This window comes from Aotus nancymaae, unplaced genomic scaffold (assembly GCF_030222135.1).
Source record: "Aotus nancymaae isolate 86718 unplaced genomic scaffold, 86718_ANA_hifiasm-v0.15.2.pri h1tg000029l, whole genome shotgun sequence".
NCBI classification, from domain to species: Eukaryota; Metazoa; Chordata; class Mammalia; order Primates; family Aotidae; genus Aotus; species Aotus nancymaae.
The window spans coordinates 10,912,247-10,938,268 of NW_026988442.1; the positions used below are offsets into that span (position 1 = coordinate 10,912,247).

At 39.8% G+C, this 26,022-nt stretch overlaps 1 protein-coding gene across 2 annotated transcripts in view; it reads left to right on the forward strand.

The window, feature by feature from the left end:
* CSNK2A1 (casein kinase 2 alpha 1) overlaps window positions 1-26,022 on the forward strand; it is a 71,250-nt gene that overhangs the window by 29,972 nt on the left and 15,256 nt on the right. Inside the window, exons 2-7 of one of the 2 annotated variants that reach the window (XM_012455262.3) lie at window positions 4,635-4,774; window positions 14,723-14,932; window positions 17,514-17,625; window positions 23,083-23,184; window positions 23,709-23,759; window positions 25,790-25,849. In XM_012455262.3, coding sequence (XP_012310685.1) covers window positions 14,832-14,932; window positions 17,514-17,625; window positions 23,083-23,184; window positions 23,709-23,759; window positions 25,790-25,849 — 426 coding nt within the window. In that variant the 5' untranslated portion in view covers window positions 4,635-4,774; window positions 14,723-14,831. The remainder of the gene's footprint in view (window positions 1-4,634; window positions 4,775-14,722; window positions 14,933-17,513; window positions 17,626-23,082; window positions 23,185-23,708; window positions 23,760-25,789; window positions 25,850-26,022) is intronic. The other variant, XM_012455261.2, reaches the window with a different exon arrangement.

Sequence of the window (26,022 nt, forward strand, 5' to 3'; positions counted from 1 at the left end):
TTTTGCTATCAGGATAATGTTGGTCTCATAAAATGAGTTAGGGGAGATTCCCTCTTTTTGTATTGTTTGGAATAGTTTCAGAATGAATGGTACCGCACCTCTTTGTATGTCTGGTAGAATTCGGCTGTGAACTCACCTGGACCTGGACTTTTTTTTGGTCAGTAGGCTATTAATTGCTGCCTCAACTTCAGCCCTTGTTACTGATCTATTCAGGGTTTCAACTTCTTCCTGGTTTAGTCTTGGGTGGGTGCAAGTGTCCAGGAGTTTATCCATTTCTTCCATATTTACTCGTTTATGTGCATAGAGTTGTTTGTAGTAATCTCTGATGGTAGTTTGTATTTCTGTGGAATCGGTGGTGATTATCCCCTTTATCATTTTTTATTGCATCTATTTGATTCTTCTGTCTTTTCTTTTTTATTAGTCTGGCTAGCAATCTTTCTATTTTGTTGATCTTTTCAAAAAAACAGCTCCTGGATTTACTGATTTTTTTGAAGAGTTTTTTTTGTGTCTCTGTCTCCTTCAGTTCTGCTCTGATCTTAGTTATTTCTTGTCTTCTGCTAACATTTGAGGTTTTTTGATCTTGCTCCTCTAGCTCTTTCAATTTTGACGATAGGGTGTCGATTTTAGATCTTTCCTCACTTCTCATGTGGGCATTTATTGCTATAAATTTCCTTCTAGACACTTCTTAAATGTGTCCCAAAGCTTCTGGTACGTTGTGTCTTCATTCTCATTGGTTTCGAAGAACATCTTTATTTCTGCCTTCATTTCATTGTTCAGTTTCCATGTAATTGTGTGGTTTTGAGTGAGTTTCTTAATCCTGAGTTCTAATTTGATTGCACTGTGGTCTGAGAGACTGTTTGTTATGGTTTCCATTCTTTTGCATTTGCTGAGGAGTGATTTACTTCCAATTGTGTGTTCAATTTTAGAGTAAGTGGGATGTGGTGCTGAGAAGAATGTGTATGCTGTGGATTTGGGGTAGAGAGTTCTGTAGATGTTACTAGGTCCGCTTGGTCCAGATCTGTGTTCAAGTCCTGGATATCCTTGTTATTTTTCTGTCTCATTATTCTGTCTAATATTGACAGTATTAAAGTCTCCCACTATTATTGTATGGGAGTCTAAGTCTCTTTGTAGGTCATTAAGAACTTGCTTTATGTATCTGGGTGTGCCTTTATTGGGTGCATATATATTTAGGATAGTTAGCTCTTCTTGTTGCATTGATTCTTTCACCATTACGTAATGCCCTTCTTTGTCTCTTTTGATCTTTGTTGATTTAAAGTCCATTTTATGAGAGACTAGGATTCCAACCTGTTTTTTTTTGCTCTCCATTTGCTTGGTAAATCGTCTTCCATCCCTTTATTTTGAGTCTGTGTAAGTCTTTGCACATGAGATGGGTCTCCTGAATATAGCACACCGATGGGTCTTGACTTTTTATCCAGTTTGCCAGTCTGTGTCTTTTGATTGGGGCATTTAGGCCATTTACATTTAACGTTAATGTTGTGTGTGAATTTGATCCTGCCATTTTGTTACTGGTTGGTTGTTTTCCCCATTAGTTGACCCAGTTTTCTCATTGCCTTGTTAGTCTTTACCATTTTGTACATTCTTGCAGTGGCTGGTACTGGTTGTTCCTTTCCGTGTTTATAGTGCTTCCTTCAGGAGCTCTTGTAAGGCAGGTCTGGTGGTGATGAAATCTCTAAGTAATTGCTTGTCTATAAAGGATTTTATTTCTCCTTCACTTATGAAGCTTAATTTGGCTAGATATGAAATTCTGGGTTAAAAGTTCTTTTTTTTAAAGATGTTGAATATTGGCCCCCACTCTCTTGTGGCTTATAGGGTTTCTGCTGAGAGATCTGCTATCTGTCTGATGGACTTCCCTTTGTGGGTGACCCGACTTTTCTTTCTGGCTGTCTTTAGCATTTTTTCCTTCGTTTCAACCCTGGTGAATTTGACGGTTATGTGCCTTGGGTTGTTCTTCTTGAGGAGTATCGAGTATCTTTGTGGTGTTCTCTGTATTTCTTGTATTTGAATGTTGACCTGCCTTGCTAGATTGGGGAGGTTCTCCTGGATAATATCCTGAAGAGTGTTTTCCAGCTTGGATTCATTCTCCCCATCACCTTCAGGTACACTGATCAAGTGTAGATTAAGTCTTTTCACATAATCCCGTATTTCTTGGAGGCTTTGTTCATTTCTTGTCACTCTTCTTTCTCTTTTCTTACCTTCTCATTTTATTTCATTGAGTTGATCTTCAATCTTTGATATCCTTTCTTATGCTTGATTGATTTGGCTATTGAAAGTTGTGTAAGCTTTGGGAGGTTCTTGTGCTGTGTTTTTCAGCTCCATCAAGTCGTTTATGTTCTTCTCTAAGCTGGTTATTCTAGTTAGCATTTTGTCTGACCTTTTTTTTTCAAGGTTTTTAGTTTCTTTGCATTGGGTTAGAACATGTTCCTTTAGCTCAGAAAAGTTTGTTATTACCCACCTTCTGAAGCCTGCTTCTGTCAATTCGTCAAACTCATTCTCCATCCTGTTTTGTTCCCTTGATGGTAAGGAGTTGTGATCCCTGGGAGGAGGAGAGGCTTTCTGGTCTTTGATGATTTCATCCTTTTTGCGCTGGTTTCTTCCCATCTTCGTGGGTTTATCTACCTTTGATCTTTGAAGTTGGCGATTTCGGATGAGGTCTCTTGAGTGGACATCCTTTCTGTTGTTGTTGAAACTATTTCTTTTTGTTTTTCAGTTTTCCTTCTAACAGGCCCCTCTGGTGTGTGAGGCTTTTTTTTTTTTTTTTTGGGTTATACAGGAGTCAGGGAGCCGCCTGAGAAGGCAGTCTGTCCCGTCTGCCTCTGAGGCGCTGCTGGGCTGCCTCGGATTCAGCCTGGCTGCCGTGTAGGCTTCTTTTGGCTTTTATTTACACAGGTGAGATTAGACCCACCTTCGCAATGGCAGATGCCCTTCCTCCCACCAAGCTCAATTGTCTTGGGTCAAGCTTGAACTTATGTGCTGGCTGCAAAACTCTCAAGCGAGAGGGCTTCAGTTTGCTGGTCTTTGTTGGGGTGGGACCTACCAAGCCATATCACCTCTTCTTCCTGCTTTCAACTCTCCCGCTTTCTGGGGGGTGGCTAGATCTGTCCTGCAGGCGCTCTTGGTGCTAGCCAAAACTTCCGCCAGTTCTTGCCAACAACTCGCAACACCAGGCAGGCCAGAGCCATAGCTCAGATCTGTGCTGGGAACTTGTGGCGCTTCTCAGCCTAGTGGCGTTCTCCCAGACTATGGGTTTCAAAAGGTATGGGAGAAGTGCAGTATCTGAACCAGAGTGCCAAGCGGGTAAAGTCCCCAACCAGAAGATCAGGGACTTCTCCGGTGGGGCACATCCCACCCTGCCTCAGTTTGCCGTCCCTGGGCTACACCCACTGTCCAGCCAGTCCCATTGAAATGAACCTGGTACCTGGGTTGGAAATGCGGAGATCACTCGTCTTCTGCATTTCTCTCCCTGGGACCTGCACTCCAGAGCTGTTCCTGTTCGGCCATCTTGGCAGAAGTCCTCCTCTATTTTTGAGATCTGCTAGGACGTTGTATTTAAAAATATGTATTTGTAGTAATCATTGAGGCCCACAGTAAGGTACTTTTCTCCATGGAGAGCTTGCTTATATCAGGTATGCATGGGCACCGATCCAGGAACCACCTTATAACAAGCTCAAGATATGATGTTCCTGCTAGTAGAGTTTTAATTCCTCCCTGGATCCTCCACTCCCCAATTACTCTTACCATTAGGGTGTATCCCTCTTCATAAGGTGGGAACCTTATAAAGAGAGCAGCTTCCTATCAGACTTTTTGTCTTGTGAGAGCCCTGGACTTTGGTTTATGTGAGAACAAAATTCTAATTTTCAAGATCAACAAAGACTTTCTGGGCTTCCTTGCATGCATATATCTCTGGGTTTACATTTTCTATTCCCTTTTGGCTATAATTACTTCTCTGTCTTATTTAAAGATGAGTGGGCCAGGCGTGGTGACACATACCTGTAGTCTCAGTTACTTGGGAGGCTGAGGTGGGAGGATTACTTGAGCCCAGGAATTCAAGGTGGCAGTGAGCTATGATTGAGCCAATGCACTCCAGCCTGGGCGACAAGGCAAGACCCTGTCTCTTAAAAAACAATTTTTTAAAAAAGGATGAGTATGTGTGTTTAATTCATTCTCTTTAGTTGTCCTCAGTAAGAGAGTTGATCCAAATAACCTAGCCTACCGTGCATGGAAACAGGAAAATTGCCTGCAAAAATGTTGATTTTTATACTTTGAAAACTAGGAAGCTGTCTGGGCATTTTGCTTTGTGACTTGCATTAGAGTTCTCCAGAAACATAGAGGCAATAAGAATATATAGATACATAGGCATACGAGAGAGGATGTTATTAGAAGAATTGGCTCACATGATTATGAAGGCTAAGAATTCCACAATAGGTGGTCTGCAAGCTGGAGACCCAGGGGTGCCAGTAACATGGCTCAGTCCAAGTCCAGAAATCTGAGGACCCAGGGCCAAAGGGCCCTGGTGTAAGTCCTGGTATCATAATGTGGAGAAGAGTTTATCCCAGCTCTAGGAGAGGGGAAGTACTTTTTTTTCTCTCTCTCTCTTTTTTTTTTCTCCTATCCAGGTCCTCAGCTGATTGGATGATGCCCACCCAAATTGAAGGTGGATCTTCCCTACTTAGCCCACTGACTCACAGCTAGTCTCCTCTGGAAACACCCTTACAGATCACAGACACCCAGAAGTAATGCCTTACCAGTTCTCTAGGTATTCCTTAATCCAGTCAAGTTGACACCTAAAATTAACCTTCACATGACCTCTGCAGTAGAACTGATTAGTGTGCAAAGTAGAGAAAGGAAAATAAAGAATTGCAAAGGTTGTGAATTAATGATATTGTTTATTTTTTAAGCACAAATGGTAACAGTCGAGTGGAGTAAACTAAGAGACTCCAAATCAGATATAAAAAGGTTGCTGACCTCGTGCAAAAAAAAGCGTATCAGGTGCTTTTTTAAACCTGGTGCCACATTGCATGTGACATCCAATGATGTGTTTCTTATAGGAGATAACAAAATGTGCCAGTCTTTGGTCATTTTAGGGTACAAAATTATAGGTTTTTAAAATTCTTAGCTTGCTTTAAAGTGTTGTGCTTTGCAATTTCTTGTTTTAATGTTTTCCATCTGAATAATTCCTATGCATACTTCATAAATATTTGTTGAATGAATGATGAGTTGGTGATTTTAGGTACTCTGTAAATATTTGTTGAATGAATGATGAGTTGGTGATGGTTTAAATACCCTTCAACATCTGTAGACCACCATGGCTTAATTCTTTCAAGCACTGATCAGTTGAGATTGTAATGGTCTATTTTCTTTGTCTGAGGGCAGAGATACTTTCTCTTTATTCTCCAGAGCCTAGAGAAAGAATGCCTTCCCGGCAGTCAGGCACACATTTCCTGGTATGTAGTAAACCTTCAGTAAATGCTTACAGTGTAAGTATACTGCTCTTGACTTGAAGTTAACAGTAAGTATGGACATTTGAAATAAGTAATTCAGATAACATTAGTTACTTGTGCTGTTTTGTATTTATTTGGCCTTCTAGTCAGTACCACTTTTGTAAAGGGAAGTGGGCAAGTTTTACCGAATTTTTCTCTTTGCTATAGCAAGGTAGAAAAGTATACACATTTAAGCTCCCCCTGAGTTCCACAAGTCTTGTTTATCTCTTACCAGTTTATGTTGCCTGACTGCTTGGAAAAATAGTTCATTCTCTGCAGCAGTGCATAAAAGGTGTTTTCCTGTATAGCTGCTTTTCCTCTAAAAGCAGTCCTAAACCATGCAGTCAGTGCAATCTAAGCACATTCCACATTCTTTATTGTAGAAATCTTTGTCCTATCTGGGTGATTATAAGATTTTGTTCATTTGCTATGGTTCATTTAAGGATGAGAGGGAGTTTTTTTGTTTTTTTGTTTTGTTTTGCTTTGTTTTTTAAGATGGAGACTTACTAAACATTAGGATTAAAAAGAACTACGTGGCTGGGCATGGTAGCTCAGGCCTGTAATCCCAGCACTTTGGAAGGCCAAGGCAGGCAGATCACAAGGTCAGGAGTTTGAGACCAGCCTGGCCAATATGGTAAAACCCCATCTCTACTAAAAATACAAAAATTAGCCGGGCGTGGTGGCGCATGCCTGTAGTCCCAGCTACTCAGGAGGCTGAGGCAGGAGAATTGCTTGAACCTGGAAGGCAAAGGTTGCAGTGAGCCAAGATCATGCCACTGTACTCCAGCCTGGGTGACAGAGCAAGATTCCGTCTCAAAAACAAAAAAAGCTAATTGTATTACATTTGAAAAATTGACTTAAAGTTCTAGAATGATCTTTTCCATTTTTGATTCTAGGAAATTAATCAATAAAAATACACTAACAGAAAAAAAAAAGACAAAAGAAAAAAATACATGAACAGAAATGACTAAGCATACTTGCTTGTATAGTTTCTGGTATTATACCATTACTAAGCCTCTGGTTTTCTTTTTAGTTGCCAAATTGAAAAATAACAACTGAACATAAGAGATTAGAGGGAGGGGCTGGCTAAGGGCAAGAGGAGTTTTTATGGAAATTAATTCTACCATATTCAGTATATATCAGTAAACTTATGATTTCGGTAGTACACAATTTATCCTTATGGTTTAGTGGCATTTTCTTTTCATTTACTTATACTTTATCAAAGAATAGGTCATGCAGACCCATGCAATTGGCTTTGATGTGGTCTGACTTCAGTAGGGAAAAATTATTGACAAGATACTTTTTCAGTAGCTGATTAATTGGATTCATTTAGGCTAAAAATTGAGCATACAAGACTAAGCCATGTCTTCAAAGTCATTCTGAAGGCGTTTAGGTAGATGTAGTGGTCTGAAATGGTTAGCGACTAAAGTTACACCTCCTTTTATGCAATTACATGGAAACAGCACTAAGTAAGACAATTTAAAATGGAACTTAATAAGAAAGGTAACGTATTTTCTGTTAGATTGCCTTTAGATATACTAGTATTATGAACAGTGGATAGAAAAATTGATTTTTCAGATATCTGGGACTCAGGCACTTTTCTCATCTTCCAAATAAGCTGTTATGAAAATTGCTAAAATCAAGTTTCTCCAGTATTCTCTTAATTTGAATTATCAAGGGGAAAAAGATAAATCCTAGTTGTAGTCGTGTTATTTAATAGAAGTAGTAAAGAGAGGGAAGGGAACAATTACTCAAGAACCTTTGACTTGGTTTTCCAGTTCTCCTAGTTGTGTACCAGATGACCTGAAGTATTTAGGAACACTCTGTACTTTGGATGCAACTTCATTTTCATTTTGTTTTTAAAAAATAAACCAAGATTAATTTGATCACTAAATAGTGTTTACTGAACATGCTACAAAATGCAAAGCCTTAGGCTAGGTACTGTAAATTAAAAAGGTAAATTAAACATGGGTCTTAACTTTATAGAACTTAGGGTCCAGTTGTCCATATTTGAAGACTGCTGTATGTGTGTGAATGTGCAGTAGAAAGTGGTTATGTTCTGTAGGAGTGAGAAAACTTGAACCTTGGAGGCCAACTCACTTTGTCTTTGAATCCCAACTGTAACCTTATTGGATATTCTTGGTCAAGTTACTGAACTTAGCCTGTTCTTATTTGTAGATTAGAGAAACTAATGCTTGCCTCGTAGAGTTACTGGGATAATTAGATACTTAAAGCTGAGAAACTCTTTTAGCTCCAGGCTTGTAATATCTAACTGCCTATTCAGAATCTCCTTTTGAATGATTCAAAGCCATTTTAACCTTAAGTTCAAAACCTATCTTGTGAACTCTTATCTCCGCCAATGTCACCAATAATCTGTCAAGCAAGAAATCTCAGAGTCACCTCCCACTTCATACAACATTTTCCAGTTCACTCCTAGCTATTAATTTTACACCGTAAATTTTGTTCCTCATATTAGTCCACTGATCTCCACGGCCACCACGTCATCATTTCTCTCACATGTGCTACTATAACAGCCTTCTGTCTCCCTGAATCCTGTCCCACACTCAGCCAGAGTAAAAACTGTAAAAATAACATATATGGGTCACTTTTCTGCTTAAAACTTTTCAATGAATTTCTATTACCCTTAGTCCACAGGTAAAATCTTTAATGGCATAGTTGTCTCACCCCTATTCTGCCTTGCTCACTTATATTCCTAAGGCCTAGGATAGTACTTTTTCATAGTAGATGCTTATGTATTTAAGGGATGGACACAATAAGGAAAGTAGGGAAGAATCAAACCAAAAATTGAGAAACTTAGGCTCTGTGTTTTCTTCCTGTTAGACTGCATGTGAATATACATATCATTTGCAGAGGTATAAGTGAGATACTATTTCTAAATAAGATAATGTTTATCTTGGTTGGCCCAGTGGTTCACACCTATAATCCCAGCACTTTGGGAGGTGGAGGCTGGTGGATCACTTGACTCCAGGAGTTCAAGATCAGCCTGGGCATCATGACGAAACCTTGTCTCTACAAAACAATACAAATAAATATTAGCTGAGTATGATGGCACACAGCTGTAGTCCCAACTACTCGGGAGGCTGAGGTGGGAGGATTGCTCAAGCTCAGAAGGTGGAGGTTGCAGTGAGCCAAGATGACACCGCTGCACTCCAGCCTGGGTGACAGAACAGAGCAAGACCTTGCCTCAAAAAAATAATAATGATAGTATTTATTTTTGACCTCTCTTTTCTGTCTTTTCACACCCCCTCTTGTTTTTTGTTTTTTGTTTTTTTAAACAGGGTCTTGCTCTGTCACCCAGGTTGCAGTACAGTGACGAGATCATGGCTCACTGCAACCTTGACCTCCCAGGCTTAGGTGATCCTCCCACCTCGGCCTACCGAGTACCTGGGACCACAGTTTTACCCCACTACACCCAGCTCATTTTTATGTTATTTGTAGAGAGGAGGTCTTGCTACGTTGCCCAGGGTGGTCTCAAACTCCTGAGCTCAGTGATCCTCCCATCTCAGCCTCCCATCTCAGCCTCCCAGAGTGCTGGGATTATAGACGTGAGTCAACACGCTTGACTTCACATCCCCTTTTTATCACCATCCCTTAAACCCTCAATCCCTTAGTATCCTTTTATCTATATGAAGTTACAGAGTCACAGTTGAAGGAATCCTGTTTTATTTTCCCTTGTAATTAATGAAGGCCAACCATTTGAAATTCATGTGAATACCTTTCTTACTATAAGCAGATTATTTGGTATGCATGACAGTAAGGCGAAGCACCTCTTTTAGAGGTACTACAAAACAGTTAGCTTGTTGTCTTCCCAGTGGAGAATTAAATCTGCTAGTTCATAAATTAGGTCCCAGTTGATGATCCCCAAAGCAGTAAGGGTCATTCAGACAAGTACTCGAGAATCTCAAGAGTTTCATTAGTAATTAGTCTTCCACTCCTCACAGAGGATACCAGGGCCTTGAGAGAGCAGAAGAAGACTGGGTGAAAAGAATGTATATCGACTAGTAAATAGGAGTTCAATATTCTCCATATGTCAGATGGCTTCCAAGGAGGAATGAGGACTCATTTTGTAGTGTCATGTCTACTCATGAGTTAGCCCTCGGGTTAGCTCAGGGGCTGGGAGTAAACCACAACTACTATAATTTTTGTATTTTAAAGAATGAAGAGTCCAGCCTGTTAGGTTTCTGCTTATTAGCTTTCACTAAGGAACTAGGGGATGTTTTTGGTGTTTCTAAACCCTTTTTGGAAGATCATCGCACTTCATCTTCCCTTCAGTCTGCAAGCGCAGTTAGACAGGTTTTATAAGTGTTGAACCGAAGCTGGCAGAAGCCCAGCAGAGAGATCACTTCATAAGCTATAGGGAAAGAGCTGTGAGATCCACAGATGAAGGCTGTCTTATAGGTAGGTATAAAATGTTAACCAGTAAAGTGACTATAAAGGTATGTGGAGACTAAAGAGAAGGATACTGTTTCTGTCCAAGGAGAGGCTGAGAATTTAAAAGTTTAGTATATTAAAAGTCATAAATTTCTGGGGACAGTATTTCTGTTGGGTTCATGCTGTTGTTTATACTATTTTAGCCGTATTCATAACAACACTTTTACCATTTTCCTAGTATCTTTCACTGCTGTCAATGCAGGCATAGTAGTCACAGAAAGTCATCAATCCTACAACATACATGACCTTGTTTCTTTGGGAAGAAGAAAAATTATAAGAAAACATTTTTTTTTTTTTTTTTTGCGTGTATGTGTGTGTTTATACTTCTAACTGATTTTAAGTGAAAATAAATTAGATTAATGTCACCCAGGTTTTATAAAACCAAAGAAATAATTAGAAATTATTTTAAAGACTTGGTACTCGAATAACTGTTGTTTTCTGGTCATTAGTACATTTATGGAACCTCAGAAGGTTTGAGTTGAACAGAGGCAAGTTATAGGAGTTGTTTGGGTCAGAGAATTCATAAGTCAGCATGTGAATCTTTTGATCTCATATATTTGGAGTGTCATTAATTGTGTTTGTCACAGTTAAGGAATACAAAATTAATCTCCATTGCAATCTCTTGCTGTTCTTCTGAAAGCCCTTAGCTACTGACACCATGGGCATAAGGAGATATCTTTTCTGGCTTCTCTTTGGGTGTGGTAGCTAAGTTACAGCTTAAATACAGCCTTGGAAAGAAGAGCAGTTTGTAAGCAACAAAAATAAAAATAGTATAGATATGATAACAGATGCATCGTCAGCAAACAAAATAACCCAACCAAAAAATAGACAAAGGCTTTGAATAGCCATTTCTCCAGAGAAAATATACAAATGGCCAATAAACACATGAAAAGTTGCTCAACATCATTAATCATTAGGGAAATGCAAATTAAAATCACAATCAGTGGGATACCACTTCGTACTCATTAAGATGGCTGTTACTTAAAAAGAAGAAGAAGAAAAGAAAACCAGAAAATAGGCCAGGCACAGCCTATTTTGAGAACACTTTGGAAGGCCAAGGTAGAAGGCCAGGAGTTCAAGAACAGGTTGGGCATAAGCAAGACCCCTGGCTCTATAAAAACAAACAGGCGGGCGCGGTGGCTTGCACCTGTAATCCCAGCACTTTGGGAGGCCAAAGTAGGTGTATCACAAGGTCAAGAGATCAAGACCATCTGGCCAACATGGTGAAACCCCATCTCTGCTAAAAATATAAAAATTAGCTGGGCATGGTGGCACATGCCTGTAATCCCAGCTACTTGGGAGGTTGAGGCAGGAGAATCACTTAAACCTGGGAGATAGAGGTTACAGTGAGCCAAGATCGTGCCACTGCACTCCAGCCTGGCAACAGAGTGAGACTTCGTCAACAAACAAGCAAAAAACAGACAATAACAAGTGTTGGTAAGGATATAGAGAAGTCATAACCTGTTGGTGAGAGTGTAAAACGATAGAGTTGCTGTGGAAAACAATATGCTGGTTCCTCAAAAAATTAAACATAGAATCACTACATGGTCTAGCAATTCCACTTCTGGATATATACCTAAAAGATTTGAAAGCAGGGTCTCAAACAGATATTTGTACACCTATATCCATAGCAGCATTATTTACAATAGCCAAACTGGAAGCAACCCAAGTGTCCATCAGCAGATAAATGGATAAGCAAAATGTGTGTGTGTGTGTGTGTGTGTGTGTGTACACACATATATATATGTATATATGTGTGTATATATATATGGTACATTACCATTCAGCCTTTAGAAGGACTGGAATTCTAACACATGCTACAATATGGATGAACCTTGAAGACATTATGCTACATTAAATAAGCGAAACAAAAGAAAAATATTGTCTGATTCCATTTATATGAGGTTCCTAGAATAGTCAACTCAGACAGAAAATAGAATAGTGATTGCAAAGAGTTAGGGGGAGGGAAAATTAGTGTTTAGTGGATATGTAGTTTTAGTTTGGTATGGTAAAAATTTATGGAAATGGAAGATCTGGTGATAATTGCACAAGAATATGAATATACATAATGCAACTGAACTTTATGTTTAAATGTGGATAACGTGTAATTTTTATTTTTTTTAGATGAGATCTCACTCTCGTTGCCCAGGCTGGAGTGCAGTGGTGCAATCATAGCTTACTGTAGCCTCAACTTTCTGGGCTCAAGTGATTCTCCCACCTCAGCCTCCCGTAGCTGGGACCACAGGCACACACCACAACGCCTGGCTAATTTTTTGTATTTTCAGTAGAGACGGAATTTTGTCATGTTGCCCAGACTGGTTGTGAACTCCCAGGTTCAAGTGATCCACCCTCTTTGGCCTCCCAAAGTGAGCCACTGTGTCTGGCCGTAAGGTTTATGTTATGTATATTTTACCAGTTTTTTTTAAACCACAATTTTAAAAAATGTTTCAACAAGCCAGGCATGGTGGCTCACTCCTGTAATCACTGTACTTTGGGAGGCTGAGGTGGGAGAATCACTTGAACCCAGGATTTTGAGACCGGCCAGGGCAACACAGGGAGATCCCATCTTTACAAAAAAATATATTTTTTAAATTAGCCAGGCGTGGGCTACCATGCCTATGGTTCTAACTACTTGGGAGGCAGAGGTGGGAAGATTGCTTGAGCCTGGGAGGTCAAGGCTGCAGTGAGCTGTGATCACACCACTGCACTCTAGCCTGAGCTACAGAGTGAGACCTTGTCTCAAACAAAAAAATTTCAACAAAAAATAAAAATAGTACAAAGGGCATCTCTATCCCCTTTGCTCAAATTTATCTATTGTACTATTTTACCCAACTTGTTTTATCGTTTGTGAGTGTGCTCTATATATACACATGTAAGCACTTGTGGCCACATTTTTTTTCTGAATCATTTTAGGGTAGATTATATGCATCTTGGCTGTTTACTTCTAATTCAGGAAAATTTCTTAAGAATAGATATATTCTCTCAACTATTGTGATTATATACCAACTTCACAAATTTACAATAATTTAATACCATTAAATTCCAGTTCTGTCTATTGTTTTTTATAGCATCCCCACCCCCACCTCCTGCAGGACAGGATACAGTCTGGAATAGAGTATTATTGCATTTATGCAGTGTCTCTTTAGCCTCCATTTGTCTTTTATGATATGAACATGTTTTAGGAGTATAGTACCCCTTCCCCCTTTTAAAGTAGACACTTCCTCTTTTTCTGAATGTTTCCTAGTAATTAAATTGAAGTTATGACTGGGCATGGTAGCTTACATCAGTAATCCCAGCACTTTGGGAGGCTGAGGTGGGAGGATTGCTTGAGCCTAGGAGTTCAAGACCAGCATGGGCAACATGGTGAACCCCGGCCTCTACTGAAAATACCTGAGTGTGGTGGCGTGTACTTGTCATCTCAGCTACTTGGGAGGCTGAGGTGGGAGAATCAACTGAGCCCAGGAAGTTGAAGCTTCAGTAAGCCATGATCACGCCACTGCACTCTGGCCTGGGAAGACCCTGTCTTAATATACATACATACATACATACACATATACAGATTGAAGTTATGCAGTTTCAGCCAGGAAACTGCTAAGTGTTGTGTCCTTCTCAGGTTATCACAACTGGAGACTCAATACAATTTCTTTTCTTCTTTTTTTTTGGAGATGGAGTTTTGCTCTTGTTGCCCAGGCTGGAGTGCAATGGCTCGATCTTGGTTCATGGCAACCTCAGCCTCCTGAGTAGCTGGGATTACAGGCATGCGCCACCATGCCCAGCTAATTTTTTTTTTTTTTTTTTTTTTTTTTTTTGGGTAGAGACAGGGTTGCTCCATGTTGGTCAGGCTGGTCTCAAACTCCCAACCTCAAGTCATCCCCCTGCCTCGGCCTCCCAGAGTGCTGGGATTGTAAGCATGAGCCACCATGCAGGGCCGACTCAATACAATTTCAATTAAATGCATAATGAAGGGAATCAGCAAATGCTGTAGGAATTACAGAAAACAGATAAAGAGACTAGAATAGTCAAGGAAGACATCATTGGAAAGGAACCTGATTTGATAGCATGTTTCTAAAATTTTACTTATTTCCCCCAGTGTCAAATTTTGCATTAGCTCAGCTAATCTATATTACTATTTTATACCAGGTTCTAAGCTCCTGTATTAAATATAAAGAGAAGATTACTGATTTCTGTTTTTAAATTTAATGAAATCAAGTGTGTCTTTCAAATGGTGATCAACGGTCTACTGATTATTACCATAAGGTTCCCCAAAAGATTTGGATCGATATAAGATGACATGGAACTTTGATGTATGAGAACAAGTCTTTATTCTCTTCCTGATTTCATCAAATATGAGTCAGACTGACAATTTGTACTCTCAGCTTTGCCGCCATTCTAGAACCTTTTAGCACCTCTACTTAAGTTACAGAAAGCTGCTGAAAGGAGAGTACTTTTCTTGCTAATACCTTTTGTAGAATATATAAATAGTGCCATTTTTCCCCTTCCAGGTTACCTTACAAAAATCATTCTAACTTTGCACGCAGAGGTAACAGGATACTTGGCAGAATATGATTTGAGCAAATAACAGTTTAGTATATTTCTTGGTATTTTTTTCTAATGTAATAGGAAGCGGTGGTTGACACAGTTGAGATATGTTTATTGGTTATAAGTAGGAGAGCCAGAGGTATATTTCAGGCCATTATTATTTGTGAGATTATTTCTTTCCCATATACTTTCTGTAAATGATTTCTTGGCCTTTGTGCATTTTGTTTCTGCAGTTTGAAGAAAACAGGTCTGAAACAAGGTCTTACCCCCAGCTGCCTCTGAACACAGTGACTGCCAGATCTCCAAACATCAAGTCCAGCTTTGTCCGCCAACCTGTCTGACATGTCGGGACCCGTGCCAAGCAGGGCCAGAGTTTACACAGATGTTAATACACACAGACCTCGAGAATACTGGGATTACGAGTCACATGTGGTGGAATGGGGGTAATTGTTTTTGTTGACTTCATTATACTCACTCAAAGAGCTGACTCTTGTAGATCTGTTGCGTAATTTTTGTCAGAAAACCTCCATGACTCTCTATCCATATACCTCAAGATCAAAGCCCAATTTGTGTTTTTTTCTTTTGAGCTGAAAATGTGGTTTTGCGGTGAAGAAGCAGAATATTGCTTTGGCAAATGAACAATTGTAATGGGCTTACCATTTAAAAATCATCTTAGTTTCTTATCTTTTTCTCTGATTTATATGCAGTCATGCACCACATAACAGCATTTGAGTTAATGGCAGACCGCATGTAGGACAGTGGTTCCATAAGATTATAAGAGAGCTGAAAAATGTCTGTGGCCTAGTGATGTCATCTTAACATCAACAATGCATTCTTTACCTTTCTATGTTTAGATACACAAATACCATTGTGTTACAATTGCCTACAGTATTTAGTACGATAACATGCTGTACACATTCATATCCTAGGAGTAGTAGGCTATACCTTAGGTGTGTAGTATGCTATACCATGTAAGTTTGTGTAAATACTCTGATGTTTAACACATTTCTCAGACTGTCATTAAATATAACACATGACAGTATTCTGTACAGGGACCTGGCAACAAAAAGTTACCTATCAGCTTGCTTAGCAAGCTAAGGGCATTGCAGATCAGTGAGAATTGATACTTCAGAGACTTTGAAAACACCAAATTCTTATAAAAAGTATTTTTGAGGTAGAAAATGTTGTTTCATGTTGATACAGAAGGATGAAACAGTTCTCCAGAAAGATAACTTCTTTCTGTTGAGAAGCAAAATTAAATCCTTAAACATTTGCCCTTATCCTGAGACTAGGCATGTCTTAACATGGAATTCAGCCCAAATTCTATCTTCAACGTTGTAGTCTGCCTGAACGGCTATGTTTGCCCTCCTGATTCTCGTGTAAACTCATTTGGATGTTTGCATTTCCTGTCCCAATGTGGTAGACATTTAATTGGTCCGATCATAATTTAGTGATAAAAGCATTTTGACATTCAAGTGCAAAAGAAAGCAGTTTTAAAACTCATAAAGCTATAGCTCCTGTATGCTATGTTTTATATCTGACTGGGTGTAATTTCCATAACCTGTAAGTGGTTAGTAACTGCTTCCCTAAATTGTCATAGGGTATATTTTTAATCCTTGAGTATGCCGAGATTCGTGTGTGTGTGTGTGTGTGTGCGTGCATGTGCATGTGCACGTGTGTGGACAAGTCTTGGTCTGTCGCCCTGGCTGGATTGCAGTGGCATGACCTCTTCTCACTGAAACCTCCTCCTCCCGGGTTCAAGCGATTCTCCCACCTCAGCCTTCCAAGTAGTTGGGGTTACAAGCACCTACCGCCATACCCGGCTAGATTGAGTATGCCATGGTTCTTAACAGTAAATATATTGCTTCTGAGTAAAGAGGCACTGTGTGCTATAAAGACACCATTAAGTGCCAGTGTGGTTCAATACCAATAAATGTTACTATTGATAATCTAACAATTTTCCTCTTATGTCATGGGCTTTGGATTCTAGGTAATACTGTGTTTACTGTAGAAATTTCAACTACTGTCTTCAAATTGAGTGCTTTGCACTTGGTTCTGCTTACATGGCACTAAAGAGCCTTTTTGGGCTTTTGACACAGTGTGCTGTTTGCTTGCTTGCATTTGTTTTGTATGCCCTCCTATAGGAAGAGAACTCAACCAGCAGTAGGAGCTTTCTTCCCCTAGACTTACTGTGATTATTACACTGTCCATTGTTTTTAGTACGTTTTGTCTTTCCATTCACTTTCTTTTTAGCTACTTGAGGAAAAATGAATGGTTGATTTGGTTCATATTTGATTGTTAGTAGCTCCAGGAGGAGTAGATAGAACCTAGGCCTTAATGGAACCATGTTTGGCATTCTTCAGAGCAAAGTCCTCTACGTTGGAAGCCGGCAGGGGCAGGAGGATATTGTTTTTATTTCCCTTATTCTACCTCTGTTTATTGCCTTTGATGTTGCTTATTGGTTGCAGAATATAGTGTGCTTTGTAAACTTTACTACACATGGACTGTCCCCAGAGCTTGCCCTGGAGGGCAAATAGATTAAGCCTGTATATTCAAAAGCCACTTACCTGCAAAGAGGCCTGTTAAAAATCAGCTGCTGCCAAAGCATGGCTAGGTTGAAACAGTCTTGGAAAATGTTTTGAGTTCCTGCTAAGTGCCAACACTGGACCAAGCACTAAGGGACAAGAATATATAAAAATTGCTCTCTTGGGAAAAGCTGTCTCTTGTTGGAGACAAACATATTTAGAACAAACCCTAATATAAGCTAGCTCCATGTCATGTGCCAATAAAAATACAAACAGTTTGGGATTTGAAAGAATAATTGAAAGCCTTAAGTTTTGCTAATGCTAGGATTTGGAACACACATTTTTAATTGGCCTAATTAAAAAAAACAATGAAACCAATTTGGGAATTGCTTGAAATACATATAAGTTTTATTACACCTGCTGGTAATAGATTCCTGTAAAGTTGAATTGATGCTTGATAATTTGACCTTTATATAAGTCATTCTGTTTTTGTCCACAGAAATCAAGATGACTACCAGCTGGTGCGAAAATTAGGCCGAGGTAAATACAGTGAAGTATTTGAAGCCATCAACATCACAAATAATGAAAAAGTTGTTGTTAAAATTCTCAAGGTGAGTACAAGAGATAATTTCAGAGGTATTTGGAATATAGATTTTTAAACATAGTTGTGAAAACTTTTTTAAAACGGCATTTAAAAGGTTTTTGGTGCCAAAGCAATCACATAAATAAAATTTTATTATATCCTGTGAACTCAATAGAACAAGTTATGCTTACGTGACAGATCAGGAAACTGAAGCAAGAGAGGTGATTTGAGTTGACTCATATAACTAGGTTGTGGCAGAGTAAGCGAGTAAAGGTACAGTCTCTTCTCTCTAGTTCTTACCTAATACTTATTTCCTATACTTTTAATTATATAATGAGGCTTTTGTTTTCAATAAATAAATCATTACCTCTACTTTGTAAGAATGAGGAGTCACAGGACTTAAGGGGGACAGACAGATGGTATCAATGCAGCCCATCTGGTATAATTGCCCATGCTTAGATGATATAAGTGATAAGGACTGAAACAAACTGGGAAACACATGACTCTTCAAAAGGAGTTAGCTGCTTCTCAGCTGAAGCTGATTATTGCCCTGCAGTAGTGCAAGTCCATTGTTGCTTGATACTCTGTTTTGCAAAGAGAAGCCAGTAATTTGTATTTGTATATGAATTCTCCTGACTTTTAAGTGTTGACTCTATTTTAAAAAACGTTGCACAGGCCAGATTTGACCTCTGGGCTACCAATATACAACTTTTAATTTAGTTATAACTGTGCTGTGGAATGTCATATATTGGGAGCTTAGCATATAGTTCCTTACCACAGGAACTTTTTTATATTTGACATTGAAAAGTAGAAGTTTCCAAACATTCTCAACTTGTAACACTTAGACTGTCTTAGTAATTTTTTCATGGTACTCCTAAGTCAAGAAATACCTCATAGGTCTGTGTAATAAGTAGCAAGGTCCAAATAGCTAAGTAAGTGTTTGTTTCTTTGAGATGGAGTCTCGCTCTGTCGTCCAGGCTGGAGTGCAGTGGCGTGATCTCAGCTCACTGCAACCTCCGCCTCCCAGGTTCATGAGATTCTCCCGCCTCAGCCTCCTGAGTAGCTGGGACTACAGGTGTATACCACCACACCCTGCTAATTTTTGTAATTTTAGTAGGGACGAGGTTTTACCATATTGGTCAGGCTAGTCTCCAACCAACTCCTGATGTCAGGTGATCCACCTTGCCTCTGCCTCCCATAGTGCTGAGTTTACAACTGTGAGCCACCGTGCCCAGCTGCTAAGTATATTTTAACAACTTGTTAGCCATTTAAAAAGTTAGTCACATAAATTAAAAGAAAAAATCAATTTTTCATTCTTAGATAACTATAATTTATTACTATTGGGTTATGTACACCTGTTACTGCGCAGCTTTTCAAATGTTGAAATCAGATTGGACACCACCACCCTCATTTCCTGTCACTGATTTTTTGCACAGTACTTTTTATCACAGCAACTACTGCAAACCCAACTTCACAAAAATATGCCCTTACGAGGAATATAATACAATCTAATGTTGAAACTACGAACTACCTCAACCTGGTACTGTACCCAGTGTCCGGCAGATCCAACAATTGGTTGGTGTGTTTTCCTCAAAAATTTAAAGTATTTCATAGTACCCGTGTGCATTGCTGGGGTGCCTCACATGCCGTTTGAGAACCAAAGAGTTTAAGTATTTGTATCTCTCTTGAAGTATCTAGTAGAAAGAGAACTAGGCTGGAAATCAAAACATTTGGGTGACTAGCCATGGTAGTCCTTTTAACCTAGGACATGTTTATTCATCTGTTAAAACGAATGTTGACTGAGCATGGTGGTATGTGCCTTTAATTCCACCTACTCGGGCCTTTAATTCCAGCTACTTAGGAGGTTAAAGTGGGAGGATCGCTTGAGCCCAGAAGTTGAAAGTTGCAATGATCTATGATCAAGCCACTGCACTCTAGCCTGGGCTATGGGAGTGAGACCCTGTCTCAAAATAACAAAAAAAGATCAAATACAAAATTGTGTGTGTGTGTGTGTGTGTGTGTGTGTGTATACCTTGGAGACTGGAGTTCTTTGTAATTGTATGGTGATATTCATATGGAAAAGTATATGATTAAATGAGGTGATATATTATTTAGAGCCACGTGAAAGGCATGAATAGTGGGTCTACATTTCAAAAGAGGGTAGTAGTTAGGAAAAGCTCTCTGGAGCTGTTCTCAGGCTGAATGGGAGGAGGATTTAGATAGCTGTTGGGTGGAAGTGGTGAAGGGAAGCATTCTGTAGAGTACACCAAGATAAGAAAAGAGGAAAATGGAAAAGTGAGAGAAGTATTTCGTGTGAAAGATGTTATGTGACCATATATATGAGTTGAACTTGGAAAGAGAGATTTAAGTTGATGAAGGCCTGGAAAAGGTAATCTCTGCATTTCCTTGCAGTCTTAACATTATATGACTGTCTTTTCTAGGTAATTGTGAACCCTTGATGGTTTTGAATGAAAGGTGATTTAGAAAGATTTTTTTCAGCTGAGTTTTTCTGACTGTATTGTGTATTTTACTGTAAGGCGATCTCCCCTCCCTGCTTATGTAATAAGACAAAAGTTGCATTGATCACATTAGATTAGGGCCCAAGTCAGCTGTCTGGTCTGTCACAAACCAACTTTTTAAGTTTATAGCGTAGAAGGATTCTGTAGAATAAGTTTTGTCAACTAGAAGCTTTTATTCCACTAAAAAAAATCAGCAATTGGGTTAATAGAAAACAGGAGGTAAGCTGACGGGTTAGTCTCTGCTCTGCCGGGTGGAAAGATCTCCCAGATACTGTAACGGTTTAGAAAGATCCGAATAGTTAAAGCAAGAAGAGAAAACTATTGTCTTGTTTCTTAGGTAGATATTGTATTGTGTAAGAGGTTGTGGGTTTAATTGAATGTGGACTACATGGAAGTCATTAGTAAAATAGCTTCTATTCATTGGGTACCTAATTTGCATTGGACCTATTATAACTCGGTATATAAATAATGGGCAGTTCTAGTCCCTTACAGCAATGAGAAGCATTTAAATGCCCTTTTTTTTTTTTTTTTTTTTTTTTTGAGTCTCGCTCTTTAGCCAGGTGCCAGGCTGGAGAGCAGTGGCTCAATCTCAGCTGACTGCAACCTCTACCTCCCAGCTGCAAGCAATTTTCCTGCCTCAGCCTCCCGACTAGCTGGGACTACAATCACACACCACCTTGCCCAGCTAATTTTTGTGTTTTAGTAGTGATGGGGTTTCACTATGTTGGCCAGATAGTCTCTGTCTCTTGACCTCATAATCCGCCCACCTCGACCTCCCACAGTGCTGGGATTACAGTTGTGAGCTCCTGTGCCTGGTCTTAAATGCTTTTCTAAACTGTACAACTACAAAGCCAGATTTTGAGAACTGCCAATGTTTCCAAAATTTGCTTGCTTTCTGCTACCATGTGCTTGAGGCTTAAGACAAAGTTAAAAGAATTTATAGTATTATTTGGTAGTTTCTGGACCTGGATCATCAGCTTTAAAAATATCTAAAATAAATCCCCCATTTCCCTATCAAGATTCTGATTTAGTAAATCTTGGAGAGTTCTGAGTCTGTCTGTTTAAAAAATCCAGGTGAGCCGGGCACGGTGGCTCACGCCTATAATCCCAGCACTTTGGGAGCCCGAGACGGGTGGATCACAAGGTCAAGAGATCAAGACCATCCTGGTCAACATGGTGAAACCCCATCTCTACTGAAAATACAAAAAATTAGCTGGGCATGGTGGCATGTGCCTGTAATCCCAGCTACTCAGGAGGCTGAGGCAGGAGAATTGCCTGAACCCAGGAGACGGAGGTTGTGGTGAGCCGAGATCGTACCATTGCACTCCAGCCTGGGTAACAAAAGCGAAACTCCGTCTCAAAAAAAAAAAAAAAAAAAAAAATCCAGGTGATTGTTGGTCATCAAACTTCAGTAACCACCAATCTTATTAATGAAGAGTTGAAATGTACTTAGCTTCTAAGAGTTGTATGCAGTGCATCAGCAGTCTGAAGTGATGAACATCCTAGGAAAAGACCTGCACAGTCCAGTATAGCAGGCACACAGGCCATATGAGGCTGTTGAGCACTTGAAATATGGCTGGTCTGAATTGAGATATGCGATAAGGGTAAAATTTCTAAAGGTTTAATACAAAAAAATGTAAAATAGATTAGTAGTTTTTTATATTGATTTATATATTAAAATAAGATTTTAGATTAAAATATGTTAATTTTGTCTTTTTTTCTTTTTAATTTTCTTGATGTGGCTACTGACACATTGAAAATTACACATGCAGTTTGCGTTGTATTTCCTTTGGGCCAGCACTGTTTTAGACTATTCAGAAGAAGTCTTTATAAGGCCAGGTGTGGTGGCTAATGCCTGTAATCCCAGCACTTTGGGAGGCAAAGGCGGATGTATCACCTGAGGTCAGGAGTTTAAGACCAACCTGGCCAATATGGTGAAACCCTGTCTCTACTAAAAATACAGAAATTAGCTGGGCATGGTGGCGGGTGCCTGTAATCCCAGCTACTTGGAAGGCTGAGGTAGGAGGATTGCTTGAACCTGAAAGGCGGAGGGCAGAGGTTAAAGTAAGCTGAGATGGCACCACTGCACTCCAGCCTGAGTGACAGAGCAAGACTCCGTCTCAAAAAAAAAAGAAGACTTTATAAAGGAGATATAGTTGGACCAAGGCCCTCCTCAGAAAAATATATGAAAAGGATTCCATACTAGATGGGTGAGGACAAAGGAATGTTTAAAATATACTCTGCAGAGTAGTGTTTTTAGAATGGAGGGATTCATTTATAAGAGTATTGGTGATAAGGCTAGACAGTTATTATGTTTCAGCCATATTCTGAAGTCTTTCAAATACCTCATTTGAGTCTTACAACAATCTTATGAGATGGGTGCTCTTGTTATTCATTTTACACTTAGTGAAAGGCTTAGAGAGGTTATGTAGTTTGCCATTACAGCTAGCAGGTAGTGAAGGTAGGGTTCACATTGGGCAGTGTGACTCCAAGACCCATACTTTACCTTCAGGGTTATGCTACACAAAGATGTTTTGGCCATCCCTGTTGTTGGGCCTGATTAGAGGAAGAAATGAAAAGGACCCATGTTTCATTCTAATTGATAAAAAATTTTTCAAGTCATACTTTAGTATTACTAACCATATAAATTGCTACTTTGTAAGGTTTTAAGACATTAACATGTTTAACATGTTTTAAAATATTAACATCAAGACTGATGATTGAAATGCTAATTCTGCAGAAGTCTGGTATTTGGAATGGAAATCTTTTTTTCTTTCAATTCAACATTTGTAAGTACCTGCAGAATACTTGGCACAGTGCTAGGAGAAGGATTCAGAGACGAATGTGACACATTTTCTTCCTTCAAGGAGCCCATAAGTAAGCCATTTATGTATTACACTACATGTCGAAATACTCTGAAATTTTTGTTTTGTTTTGTTTTTGCTGATGTACTTTTCCCTTTTCAGCCAGTAAAAAAGAAGAAAATTAAGCGTGAAATAAAGATTTTGGAGAATTTGAGAGGAGGTCCCAACATCATCACACTGGCAGACATTGTAAAAGACCCTGTGGTGAGTATAGTAGGTGTTAGCAAGGCCCACCTGCGCTGAGAAGGTGTTTCACCTGGAGCACAACTGGCCTCTCTCTGTTCCCTTCCCCAACCCTCATCTTTAAGTCCTGCTTTGAAAGTGCTTAATCAGATACACCATTTAACTAGCTTGGGTCTTTCTTTCAAAGAGACCTCCACCCACAGACTATTTCTTATTCTTCTAGGCTAAGAGACTGATAGCACTGGAAACTGAAATGTGTTAATCCATTTTGCAAACTCAGGTCCGATGCCGATGGGCGATGGGCGCATTGTCGGGCTGCCTAGAGCCTGGTGAGACTTCAGCTCCATGTCTTCTGTTTGAAATCCATCCCAAAAATGACCAAAGTGTGGTGATGATCTGAGCGGGGAGGGCTTGTAGCAATAGAGGGTTTCTTACTGCTGAGGCGAGGACTGCCAAATTCACCATGCAGCATCCACAAACATTGTGCCCGCTAAAGCTGCCAGAGCTATTGCTAATGTGTGTTTTTGTTTTTTTCTTTTCCCCAGTCACGAACCCCCGCCTTGGTTTTTGAACACGTAAACAACACAGACTTCAAGGTATAATATATAACCAACTGTTTCGGGCTAGTGGGTTTTTAGACCACATAGCCTTTGGGGATTAGGCTGTTAGAAGAGCTTGCTTCGAATTTGTTTTTTAAAAGATTTTTATCCTTACAGTGCTAAATTTTAAGATAGAAGAACTCCTATACAAGCAGTGCCCACTTTCTGCATCTTGGTATTTTGCCCGTTTGTTTAATGTTCTTTTTAATGACTGATACATTTACTTCTCACTACTAATTTGACAGTTTTTGCTGATGTTCAGCCTGATGAAGGCAGCAACACATGTTTACCTGGGATCTGGCCTTACAGCAGTTTGCTTTTAACAGGAGTGTCCAGGAAGAAATATATTGTATAAATAAAAGTAGGGATTGCTTATTTCTTAGGATTCCTCAGAAACTGTGGGCTATAGATCTTAAAAGACAGGGATCGAGGAAGGATAATGTCAAATTATGCTGTGACACAAACCTCTATGAGAGATAATCTCAGAATTCCAATCTATCTGGTGGCCTGCTTATTTCACACTGTTCCAATTTTACAGAAGACTGTAGCTACTCCTGTGGAGTAAAAGTTGTAAAGATCTTTGATTTGGCTGGGCGCAGTGGCTCATGCCTGTAATCCCAGCACTTTGGGAGGCCGAGGCAGGTGGATCATGAGGTCAGGAGATTGATACCATCCTGGCTAACATGGTGAAACTCCGTCTCTACTAAAAATACAAAAAAAAATTAACCAGGCGTGGTGGCGGGTCCCTGTAGTCCTAGCTACTCGGGAGGCAGAGGCAGGAAAATTGCTTGAACCCGGGAGGCAGAGATTACAGTGAGCCGAGAACACACCACTGCAGTACAGCCTGGGCAACAGTGCAAGACTCCCTCTCAAAAAAAATAAATAAATAAAAGATCTTTGATTTGCCTTTGCACCAGTCCAGTATCCAGATAAGGAAAAAGGAAGAGGACTGTTTTAGAGTCAGAATGATAATTTCAAGGAAAACTTTGTCAGAAGACATTGCTAACTGTTTAAAGACATGTACATGTGGCTGGGCATGGTGGCTTACGCCTGTAGTCCTAGCTACTGGGGAAGCTGAGGTAGGAGGATCGCTTGACCCCAGGAGTTTGAGGTTGCAGTGAGCTATGATCACACCACGGCACTCCAGCCTGGGCAACAGAGTGAGACCCTGTCTCAAAAAAAAAATACACACACACACACATATACATATACATATGTGTGTGTGTGTGTCCATGTAAAAAATATTTTGCCACTCTTTAGAAAGTGGAAAGGATACATAAGAGTTGTTCACAGAGTTAACTTTCTGTTTGGAACAAGAATAGTTTTGTTGTCTGGGCAAAGTGGCTCATGCCTGTAATCTCAGCACTTTGGGAGGCCGAGGCAGGCAGATCATGAGGTCAGGGGTTCGAGACCAGGCTGATCAACATGGTGAAACCCCTTCTCTACTAAAAATATAAAAATTAGCTGGGTGTGGCGATGTGCGCCTATAGTCCCAGCTACTCAGGAGGTGGAGGTTGCAGTGAGCCAAGATCACCCCACTGCACACTAGCCTGGGTGACAGAGCGAGACTACATCCCCCATCCGCCCCCCCAAAAAAAGAATAGTTTGGTTAAATTGACTCAACGGGTTTGGCATCGTGACATCTGCGTACCCACTGGTGATCTGCAGGGCCCACTCTGTAAGCCAAAGATGAGTTAGTTCCCTCCTAAGGAGGTGGTGTATTTGTCAAAATGCCTTTTTTGAGAAGGTCTGAAGATAAAAGCAAACTAAATTATAAGTGTGTATCAATGCATATTAGCGTATCTAGATCAGTATATTTCTGACTAGATTATAGCTTTCGCAATATATGTTTGAGTAATTCTTCACTTTTAAGAGTTGAAGACTCAAAGTATCTCTTTAAAGTTAATGTAATGTTGGACAGATCTTGGAACAACGGTAAATGAACCAAGTCTTGGTTTGAAATACTGTGAAAATGCCTTTCTGTCAGCATTATTTCATGGCTCAAATCTTACATTTGTCTTTAACAGCAATTGTACCAGACATTAACAGACTACGATATTCGATTTTACATGTATGAGATTCTGAAGGTAAGTGAACTTTGGATACTAATTTTTGTCATTGTTGTGTTGTTGAGATGGAGTCTTGCTTTGTCTTACAGGCTGGAGTGCAATGGTGCAATCTCGGCTCACTGCAACCTCTGCCTCCCAGGTTTAAGTGATTCTCCTGCCTCAGCCTCCTGAGTAGCTGGGATTACACACAC